General features: G+C 41.1%; 1 protein-coding gene across 2 annotated transcripts in view; it reads right to left on the reverse strand.

Annotated features, from left to right (window-relative positions):
* ZFYVE1 (zinc finger, FYVE domain containing 1) overlaps positions 1-11,080 on the reverse strand; it is a 26,873-nt gene extending 15,793 nt beyond the window's left edge. The window contains exon 1 of one of the 2 annotated variants that reach the window (XM_009707335.1): positions 10,197-11,080. In XM_009707335.1, coding sequence (XP_009705637.1) covers positions 10,197-10,694 — 498 coding nt within the window. In that variant the 5' untranslated portion in view covers positions 10,695-11,080. The remainder of the gene's footprint in view (positions 1-10,196) is intronic. The other variant, XM_009707336.1, reaches the window with a different exon arrangement.
* Between the last annotated feature and the right edge of the window lie 321 nt (positions 11,081-11,401).

Raw genomic sequence — 11,401 nt, forward strand, 5'->3', positions numbered from 1 at the left:
GATAACTTTACGGCTAAAGTCCTCTCTAAGGAGGGCTTAAAAACTCATACCACACAGCTGTGGAACACATTTAGATCTGAAGCCTCCTTGTCACCCATAATTTGAAATCTATTATACCTAACATAACAAGTTTCCTAGATCCGAGCCACAATAGAAGTAGAACTGCTTAGGAAGAGACAAGAAATAAGATCTGCTAAAATGACATTCCTGCCTATTAATTTCTTGGAAACAATGTTATTAAATCAACTAAAAGCTTAGGAACAAAAACCATAAAATAGCACAGAGTTTCCAATGACCTGTACTCAAACAGCTTTAAATCTGTTTCCAGGCAAAACAAACACATTAAGAGAATCAGACATTTCTACCAGAGTTTTCTCCTTTTAAAAATCTCTTTATGAACGCTTTAAGGCTTGCTAATATTCGTGGAAGCAATGCACAAAGCCAGAGCTCCGCCACGACAACACAATAGCTCAAAACAAAAATCAAGAGTGCTTGATGTAGTATTCATGAGAGCGCCTTCATTTACTAGTCTTACAATGTCATTTTGCCTTACATTGGTACTTTTGTTACTGCGGTTGGAAATCTTATTCTTTTCTTGACCTGATTTTAACAGAGTATTTTTAATAACTAAAATACATTTTCTGCAATCAAGAAAGACACCATCATATAAATAATTAAATTTGAGTCATTAAACTTGTCTGACAACCAACACATAACAGTATCTTCTGATACACAACCACTAAATCAATAAAGACGATATAAATTTAACACACTTTTCAATTAATAGAAAAATAAGCTACAAGATTTGTAATAGCACATCCAAATATGTACCAGCATAAAATTGCAAACATCTGAAACAAATCAGTCTTCAAGTATAAGTGGTCAAAACCACCAAGCAGGAAAAAAAAAAAAATACTATTTCCCTTACAGCATTACTTAACACCGGCAATACAAGCAATTCTGCTCACAGTTCAGAAAACATTTAAAAAAGATAATGCTTACAAGAATTCAAACTAACACCTGAAATCCGAGGGAGAAATGGCAAAGCAAGCTAAAACAAGATCCGCAACCTTGTAAGCAGCCCTGAACTTCTAAAACACAAAACTGAGACAATCGATCTTAAGGACAGAGTATCACATCAATCATTAAACCTGGAAACAGAACGGATTTGTCAGATCTGCCCACCTCAACACAGACCAGTTCGTTATTACACAGCTTTTAAATTTTAGCAGTTGTGTTTTAACTCTAAAAAACTGAGTTCCTATCCAGAAGTAGATTCACACAAAAGTCTTACAGGTGCACGCCTGAAGCCCCAGGTCCTACCGTTAGGTCATTACATCAGAATTTCAGTGTACGCTGAAAACAAACAAGAGAGAAACCTATAAAGCAGATTTCTTTCTTTAACTACAGCCTGTAAGACAAGTCTGAGAAGAATAACCTGCACCGCAGTACAGTGCTGCCACCAAAACTCACATCCCTGCGGAGCTCCTCACGATCCCTCCCGGAGAGGCAGCACAGCTGGCTCACCCCAGCAGCTCAAGTGCAACAGGCTCCTCGAGAAGCAGCTGGAAACCCCCTGCTTTTGCCCCAGGAGAAACTTTTGTTGATATTCCCAAACGCTTCTTGCTACCAAGTCAGAAAAAGGATTGAGTAGCTCCCTGTGAGGAGGAGAAACTCTCTGCTGTGACACTCATGACATCAGTAGAGCTGTGAGAGGGACCCTAGACTACCATCATTCAAACCCTGTTTCCACTAAGATCATAGACTAATGCAGGCTGAAAGGGACCTCAGGAGGTCATTACTCCCTCTCAGCTTTTAGAGGCCTCCAAACAAGAGAGCAGATTTTGATCACAAGCAGATGCTCAAGAAGAATCAGGGCTGACTTATAAGTCCAAGCAGCTCTGGTTTCCTACCTTAGTTTGTCACCTATACCTTTTCTTCTGTACGACTTCCTATGGAAAAATGTCATTTATGCCATTACTTGAGTCTTCCACATGTAACTTAAAATCCATAATCCAATTACATAGATATATTTGATAGAGAAATAAGTGTCTCAAACTCAAATTTCCTAAAAGTTTGATGAAAATAAACAGCAGAAAAGACTCTAACAACCTTTCCGAGGAAAAACCTTGTCTCTTGTCCACTCCACCCAGCCACCAAGATACAGTAGGAAGCTGAGCAGTCATGCCCATAGTTGCTAGCCAGCAAGCATGCTGGCAGGTACGCGATGCCACACTTACTGCCTCTTACCCGAAAGACAGAAGATGTGGATAAGCACTGAATAACGGGGAGGCAGACATCTCAGAAAACAGACTTCATTAACTCCACTGCTCAAAGAGTTACTTGTTACTATATAAACATTTTACGGTAGTTTGGGAGTGTTTTCCCAAAAGGGCTGTGTCAATGCATTAGTTTATAAAATTGCATATATCATGGTAGTTAGAATCTGGTATTCAGGAGTAAGTTATTAATCATTGACCGAGCAAACAAACATATTTATCATTATTGTCCTCAGTAATCTCCTAGACGTCACCCAAGCTGACAGCCAATATCAGCATTTTCACGATCGGAGTCCTACAGAGCCTCAAGCCCAAACTGAGCGACCTGACACCAGACATGGGGAGGGGAAGATAGAAGAGGGGACAGACACACCACAAGGTTTTAAGGTTAGATTCCCACACTCCTCCTCAGCTTCAGCTAGTTTTGATCTTTTTACCCATGCTGGGTGCATGTCTGGCCCAACCAAAGGAACGTATTTCTAGTAGGGGTGTCTTCTAACCTACAGGTTCTGTTGAGATTTGTTCTATTAGGCTCTGTACACATCCATGAAAACAGCATCCCTGAACTGAGTATCCTCTTCAGACCAAAGTTATCCTGTTCCTTCCCACAGCTCTGGCAAAGGAATTCAGGGACAGTATTTTCATGAGTTTGTACAGAGCTTAACAGAAGTCTCAACAAGACTGACAGGTCCCTGCATTGAAGGGTCGAGGCTGCCCACGTCTGAAGCCCATGTCTATCTATTACAGGACTCTTTCCTGAAAGAGACAGAGATGAGAGTTAAATCCTGCTTAACAACCCTACCCAGAGAGAGCGACCCTGTTTCAAAGGTTTTAAGACAGTGGTGGAAAAAACATAAGGGGATGGGAGGTAACCCAATTTGAGGGACTCCTCCTTAACCCAAGAGGCAATATTGGCTGAAATAAATGCTTTTACCGGATAAGTTACCCTTGTAGATGGCAGCTGAGTTATATGAAACTGCTGAAAGCAGAAGTAAGACTAGACTAGACAGCCCTGTTTGCTAACTGAAAAATTACTTTTGCAAGAACTCAAAATTAATAAAGACTTCAAGGTAAATGCAACTGCTGCAGAAATAACACTAATTTAAGAGTGTCATCTCTTAAAGAGAACGGTAAACAATGAAGCAGAAATCATTATTCTGTATCCTAAGTAACTTTGAAGTTCCCCATGGATGTTAATTTGGCCAAACAGCTACCAGTTACCACCCCAATGTCACCACTACAGCAGCAGAGACCACATCCAGGTGAAGAGACCTGCCCAGAAGACAGTAAGTCAGTGAACGAGTTCATGCTATAAATATTAGTCTTCCTCAGTACTAAAGGTAACTAGATTACCTGTGTGGACACTACTTCACATCACTGTCCTTGTTGAGAGGGGCAGTTACAAACTTACTTGTATTACAGTTCCACTCTTCCCAGAAAATAGTTACTCTGGTTATTTTCCCGACTGCAGGGTGTTTTGACAGGCCAGCCAAAGGACTGTGAAACTTCTGCCTTTATGCAATCCTACAGCAAGGCATTAACAACCCAGGTAGAAAAGTAAAAGGTATACTGCAGCAACATCTGCCTCCTGGTGACCCCTGCAGAAGTGAGAAAGCAGAGGAGATGGAAAGGACAGAAGGACAGCAAGCTGCCAGTTCCCTTTTCTTTCCTGAATTCACCCCAAAGCACTCACATCCCGCTCCTGCTGGCAGCACCCAGGACCCCAAAGGGATTCACTGGATAAGTGCAAAGAGGGGTACAGCAGAGGAAGCACTAGAACACCCCCCTTCCCCCCACCAACCCTATTTAGTTCAGGAACTGAACTAAGTTCAGGAACTCCTCGAATGAAACAGTGGGTAATTCCAGAGTGGCTTGCTACCAGCTTCTCTCACCTGTGACATGCTCTCCTTTGCTTCCACATCCGCACTCATTTCAGCACACGGACAAAAGAGACAAGAAGCAAGCAAGAGATTTGACTTTAATTACAGCCCAAGAGAACTGCATCATGAAGAATGTGCAAGAGCAGTTCCAGAGAAAAGCAATATTTGTAAGTGGTTATGTTTAAATTAGGTAGGAGTCAGCCTGAGAGTGTTAAAAGAGGCTGTGCATTTGCTGAATGGATGGTTCCTCTCCCATCTTCTAAAAATACTCTTCAAAATACTGGTATATGTCCAGTGGAAGAAAGAACACTCCTAACCAGCAATTGCTAAGTAGTTTTTCTACTACTTTATTCCAAGGACATAAAAACTGTCCTCCAGTGTAGGAGAGGGAACTGCAAAACTGATAACAGACTGGGATGGGAGGAATACTGAAAAACAGCAAAGTAATAAGAGAAAAATTTTTAAAGCATAGGACAGCAAACTCCCAAAAATACTTTGGCAAGAAAACATCTCCGAAGCACAAAGAGGAAGAAAACTCATCAATAGTCCAGCAACAGTGACGAGGGACAGAAATTCCATATCCTGATCTGACAGATGACACTGGCCTAAAAAACTTGGATCCTTCTACATTTCTTCTTCCTCCTTTACATCCATGGCAAATACACCAGCTGTGACTCTTCAGTTCACAGCATATGACTAAAATTCTCAGAAACTTACAGCTGACTGTGCTATTGTAAAGCACAAAAAAAAAAAAAAACCACCACCACAAAAAAAACCACCCCAAACATTCCCTCAACAGCAAATCAAGAAAGGGTGTCACAGGAACTAGTACTATTTGCTAGACAAATGCTTTTCTACTACAGAGGCAAGCAGTAAGACTAAAGAGCTTTGTGATCTTCTCTTAGGAGACAAGACATACGTTAGCTTGCATTGACTGACAAAGCATACTTGACCAGAAAAAGCATTCCCAGTGATTCTCCATCTTCTCATCCCCAGACGTTGGTCAGATCAGCAGGTAAAGAAAAATCACAGTACTTTCATCAGGTTTACAGTGGAAGTGAGAAAAGCAAAGCAGCTAGCATCCCTAAAGAGTCATCACTCTGTATGTGTAGCTTTTTAACAAGAGGGGACAGAGGAGGGCACATGGACTGTTACACTGTTAGAGGCCGGTTATTTAGTGATTGTATAAAATGGTCTGCATTTAAATAAGGGCTATGGGTCATTCCAAGTCATCTAAACTGACTGCAAAGCATTATATAGATCCTGCTCAGTATGTGCTGAGGGAAAGACCTTTAGGTGTTTAACCGTGCTAGCAGGAATAAAAAGAACTTAAGGAATGGGGTTGGACTTAGGAAATCGAGGTATCCATTGGCAAAACAAAAAGACACTGCTAACTGCAGTTATAGTGGTTATCTCAGAGGACACTCAATAATAAATGTAGCCTCCTTTCTCCCACATAAAATTACACTGCTAGGGATATTATTTTTGTGACTAGCTAGAGCAAAAACTTTCTTTTCTTCTCATCTCCTTAGTAAGGTTGGCTACAAAGTCAGTACCTTTTATTTTCCTTTGCAACTCAGAGATTGAGTCATTTCTTGTGACAGAGCTAGCTTCTGGTCAAAGATCAGTAAACTCTTTAAGGCAGACTACTAACAATCAAGCATGTCCCCTGTCTTCTGGGGTCAATGAAAGACCTTCTCCACTTCTATAAAGTATATGTGCCAAGTCCTTAATTAGGGCTTTGGACAAAGTATTATCATAGAAGCCACTAGTGACACTACAACCAAGTTCTGATCCTGTGGTAAAAACTCTCAACATCTGTTTCCCAAGATAAAAATATCAAATTGTTGTTATGCGTTGTTAAGCATTTCTTCTCCCCTACCTCAAGTAGTAGTAAATAAGAGTTCACTGTACAACCGATACATAACTGTCTGCTTTATGCTGAAGAGTTCTGTTGCAAAGGTCTTGTACAAAGACAAAGCAAAAATGGATACTGTTCCAGAAACTGCATAAACATAAGTACAAGAGACAAAGACAGATACAGACAAGTGGAAAAGTTCAAGAAACAGTGAGACAATATCAGGACTCAAAATAACTGTCCTAACCCAAGTCGCATTTTTATTGTTGTACTTTGCCGTGTTTTTCTTAGTAGAGCCACAAGTATAGGGGAGTTTTAAAAAAGATCAATAAATTGATTCTGTAAGTTCTTAAGGGAAGTGCCTCCTGTGTGCAAGGGATAGCACTAGCAACAGCACACAATGATGCTTGTTTGAAAATTCATCAACTTAGAGATAAGAAAGGAAAGCTGACATCTTGACAGAGCAGATCAGGAGATTCAGTCGGAGGATTTACACACACAAAAAGAAGGTATGTAGTTTGAGTCTAACATGGCAAAGAGGAGACATGGAAGATGTAACAATAGCCGTGACAAGACTGAAGCAATTGACTGAGAAAGTAATCCCCACAACATCATTCTGAGTACAAATGAGCAAGGAAGATAGACTGTGTCAGAGCCAATTAACAAACAGATGCTGCAGTTATCAAGAACAATTTGATTGAAGTCTCATCTTTAGGTATGCGATAGATAAGGCTAAAAGTTTAATACTGCATAAAGAGAAACTGCATTATACAGCCTGAGAAAAAGGACCTAGAATGGAGTCTAAACTGCAGGTGATGCTAATTTGTAAAACATGAACAAGATTTGTTTTCTGATAGAAGTATAATAAGATCTTATGAGGGGCAATAATTCCTAGAAGAAGGAAAGGAAAATTTGTGGTGTAGGTCAAAATGGCTGAGGACTAACTCACAAGAGTCAAAAAGCACCGTGCTGTGTGGTATGTGAGACAGCTGGGGTTGGACTCCATGAGGAATAACCACTCTCTGTCTCTGGTTCTTCCACAGACTTGCAGTGCAAACTTCGATTTAACCTTTAAAGGCATTTTCTTAACATGAGACAATCAACCTCTTTTTGAGGTGCTCAGATATAGGGCTGTTATGATGAACATCACAAAGAAGTTTGCATTTCACAGATATGAACTTAAGCTACCATCAGTTCTCTACAAACAGCAGCTTTCCAAGCGGTGGTTTAAAAGGGGACCTTTCCTGACTAAGTGGATTTGAAACAAGCATAAGAAGTTCTCAGATTTCTGAGCTTATGGTTATGTCTGCAAAAAGCTCTGAACTAGCTTTGAGCAGGCCGGCACATCTGTGCAACATGGCACAAAGACAATTATGCAGATCTCAGAATTATCATAGCTGTATCAGTGCAGTGCCGAGCCCAAGCTGAGAATCTCCACCTCTGAGCTAAACTAACTTGCTCAGGCACAGCTCCTTATGGATTAATCTACATCGCTTCTGGATCTGCAATTAGCTCAGTCATTGCTTACACACTATAAATGTCCTTCAGTTTCAGAGCTACCACCTCCAAGAAGCCAACACAAACAGTGAGACGAAACATAACCACTTGAGCTTAATGACGCCAAGTTCCAAAGGAAACTAAAGAAGAAATCTCTTTGCCTTGTGTTCTCATCTCATTGAGCCACTTTCAGTTTAGAGGTCTGTAAACATGTATACATCAGCAAGTATCTCAATCCATCATGTTTGCTCAGCAGCATAACTAGTTCTGCCTAATTTTGTAGGACTAGCATTTAACATTACTCTGGCAGAATCTACCACTGATAGCAAATCAGCAGTTTCCTCTCTTATTCCCTAACTAATGCAACAATCTTCAAGTTCCAAAGGTCAGAAAACAGATGGTTAAAGATAGCTGGACTCCATAATTCTGATAAACACTTCTCCTGTCTGTTCAAGCCTAAAAAGCCACACACTCTCAAACCCTGAATCGTCACATTTCAAGTTATTACTATTTTGGCATTTTTGGACAAAAAGTTGGTTTAAATAAAGAACATCCTAAGGATTTCTCCCCAAGTAATCAGCAATAATCTTGCTAATGACAAGGACAAAGGAAAAGACTGAGGATTACTTTCCTATAGCTAAATTGGCTGTTCAATATTATCAAGAGCAAAAGATGCTAGAGAAGATGTCTTCAGAGCTAGCTAGTCATCTGACAGCCCTCTCTAAATAAAGGTCCTCATGCTCACTAGCAGAAACATCGCTATAGTAGCAAGCACTAAGTTCCACCTGCCAGAAAATATTTTAATCGAAAACCCTCAAACTGCTTTGACACTGGCTGTGAGATGTCACATAAGTATTCAGCTATGAGGAAGAGACAACCACTCTGGATGGAAGAGCTCTGTTTCAACATCTTGATAGCAAAGCAAGATCATTTTTGGAGAGGTTTTTCAACCCTGTTCTGATCAAATTGCTACGATCTGATAAAGGACCATTGCTGTCCCAATAAGGAAGCTGGCTTTATTGCTCAGGATATTTAAATAGCAATGCACTTGCTTGCAAGAGGCAGCCAAAAGTCTACCTTAATAAGGCTTACAGATTCATGAGTATAAAGATAACTTAAACCAGTACAATCACACAGAGCCACAGCTTGTGAGCAGCTTTTCAGGACAGCCTAGTTCTAAGGCATTTCAGAGCTTGCTCTAGTGGCTAGATGAAGACTATTGAAGAGTCTGCATCTTAAAGTAATAGTTGCAGCTGCCATGCATTACAAGCAAACGTGTGTGTCCTTAGAGGAGGCAAACAAACTTAGAACTGCTACTACACCTGAAACTCAGTCACTCAGTTTACCATCACTGGTGTCCCATGTAGTGTGTTTTCTATGTCAGTGCATCGTAAGGACTGCCATTCTTTCCTCCCTTTCTCCTCCAAAAACCACAAGAATTTGTCAATCAGTATACCTGACCAAAATGTGACCCAAGTATCTTGCATCTATTCTGTACTATAGTATAATTACAGTCTACATATATATATACTTTTCTATAGTATAGAATAGATACAAGATATTTAAGTCACACTTCCCTGCAATGCATGGCAGACACATTGACTGTTACATTATGATGGCTACAAATAACTCATCTACCAACAACCAGAATACTATCACAATTCTTTTTACCATTGGTAGCATGAATACGTAAAATTAGAGCAACTAGACATTGAGTCTTCAGGTGACTATACATTTTCTTTCAGTGTCTCCTGAATGAGGTTTAACATGAAGGATGCAAACTGGAAGCCAGCAGATGAAGCTGAATTTTCAGTTGTGTAACTAAGTGGCTCTGTGACTTTCACATGTTACTGTTTTTACATTTGTAAAGTAATTTTACATTGTAAGGTGCTTATGCTCACCAAATGTAAGAGCCAACAGAAGAGCCCATTAACTGCATATACTGAATGCTAGACTCTCTGAAATAATGCTTCCTAATAGGCTGCTCCTAGTCAACTAGTATTTCTATCATTACTACCAGCAGGCCTACCCCAAATTGATGGCCAATTTCCCTCTCTTTCAGCAAAAGACTAACATGGAATAATATTTATGACAAGCGATATAGCTTAACCACGGTGTCTGCAGGACTTGGATGGCACATTTTGGACCCTTATTTCTACTTTAACTTATTCTTAAAAATCAAATTGATTTATTGATGCTAAAGGAGGGCAGCAGGGGGCTTTAGTCTTGCATCAGCACTGCTTGGTATAGTGCCCACTGATAGTCACACGGTAGGAGACTGGCTGCCGGTGCACTCTCATTTGCAGGACACCTACTGCAGCGCTCTCAGTTCAATTCTGTTCAGGAATGATCAGCATCCTGCATAGAGTGCTCTTATCTCAGTTGTGTGTGTCTAAGTACAGCGTCAATTCTTTCGCCAGCTTCGCTTACCAAGCCTCTTAGAGGAGGCTTTTGCCACACGTAAGGTTTTAGTGAACTTAACCTTCTAAGGAACTCGTGAGCAAGGCACTGTGTCTTTTTGCCCCAAGATACTCACTTAGTGCCACTTAACTGGCTATCCTCATTTTGTTACCGTTGCTGCCAGTTATACTTCAAGTATTAATCATGCATCACAGCAGCCCGTTAGACTACGATACAAACCAAAGGATCTCGCCTGTTCAAACAGCCCACAGCAGTTCTTACCTGAATCTCCTCAGTTTCATCCACCAAGAGGAAACTCACAACTTTCTCCGTCATCTTCCTTCTCTTGGTCTCCTCATCCATCTCCTCCTCCTCGTCCCGCTCTTGGGCTTTGCCAGCATGGTACACAGTGACAGGGTGCTTCCTTCTGTTCCCCCCAGCATGTGTTCTCTTCTGACACTCCACACAGAGGTTGATTTTGCACACCTGGCACCTCACTGCTGCTATCTGCCTCGAGCCCGTCATACTGGCATGCATTATGTTCCCATTGGCACCTTTGCAGGAATCACAGTACGGGACATGGCCGGGTCTTATACGGGTCCGTTCGTGGTTCCGTAACCTTTCTGGCTGATGCAGCTCTTCTTCACAACGCTGGCACTGTAGGCTCCTGCACTCATCACACTCAAAGATTGCTTCATCTGTCCCACTGCAAACATAGCTTTCCTGGCACAGCAGTGTCGTGTTCTGTCCTTTCTCTGCTGTTTGTGTGTGGGCGCTCATCTTCAGATTTCTTTAAAGCAATGTTTTTCCCTCCTATTTCTGTTTTGAACAATGATATGTGTAAATGTCAGTTGCAAATTCAGTATTTTCACAGGGGAAAGAAGCAATAGGAATGCTGTCTGTACTTAGTTTTAAATAATTAATAAATGTTTCTATAAGATTCATACACTGACCTGCCTCCCAGGAAGAGTCTTGTTAAGCGCAGATGAAGTTTTCTTTCTCCAAAATAAACAGTGTGGCTGGTTTCATGTACTGTTATACCCAAATTCAGGTATACATTCTTTCTCTACTTAGCTGTATAGCGTATTTTCAGTGATGAGGAAAAAAAACCCAGTCTGGTGTACTTCAGCAGGCAGGGCAACTATTTCCCTGAAGCAGAGATCGGAGGGAGACAGCTGGTGACACAGAGGCGAAAAAGGCATTAGAAATGCACAAGTGCATATACATGTACACACACAGAGAGAACTGTGTCAATACTAGAAAATTCTCTGCTTTCACTCCCCAGCTAAGCTCCTCCTTCAGAGTTCACAGTATTTATTTGCTGGGAATTTCCTGATGTGCTTCGCCAGATAAACAAAAATCCGCTCTCTTTGTGCACTCCTTCTAGTAACGCCGGATAGCGATCGCTACCGCGGTCAGGCTGACAGACGACGACGGATTTTCTCCCTCTCCCACCCAAGTTCCCAAAGCAGGGCCCCGAAACCAGC

The sequence above is a fragment of the Cariama cristata genome, unplaced genomic scaffold, assembly GCF_000690535.1.
Source record: "Cariama cristata isolate BGI_N322 unplaced genomic scaffold, ASM69053v1 scaffold939, whole genome shotgun sequence".
NCBI classification, from domain to species: Eukaryota; Metazoa; Chordata; class Aves; order Cariamiformes; family Cariamidae; genus Cariama; species Cariama cristata.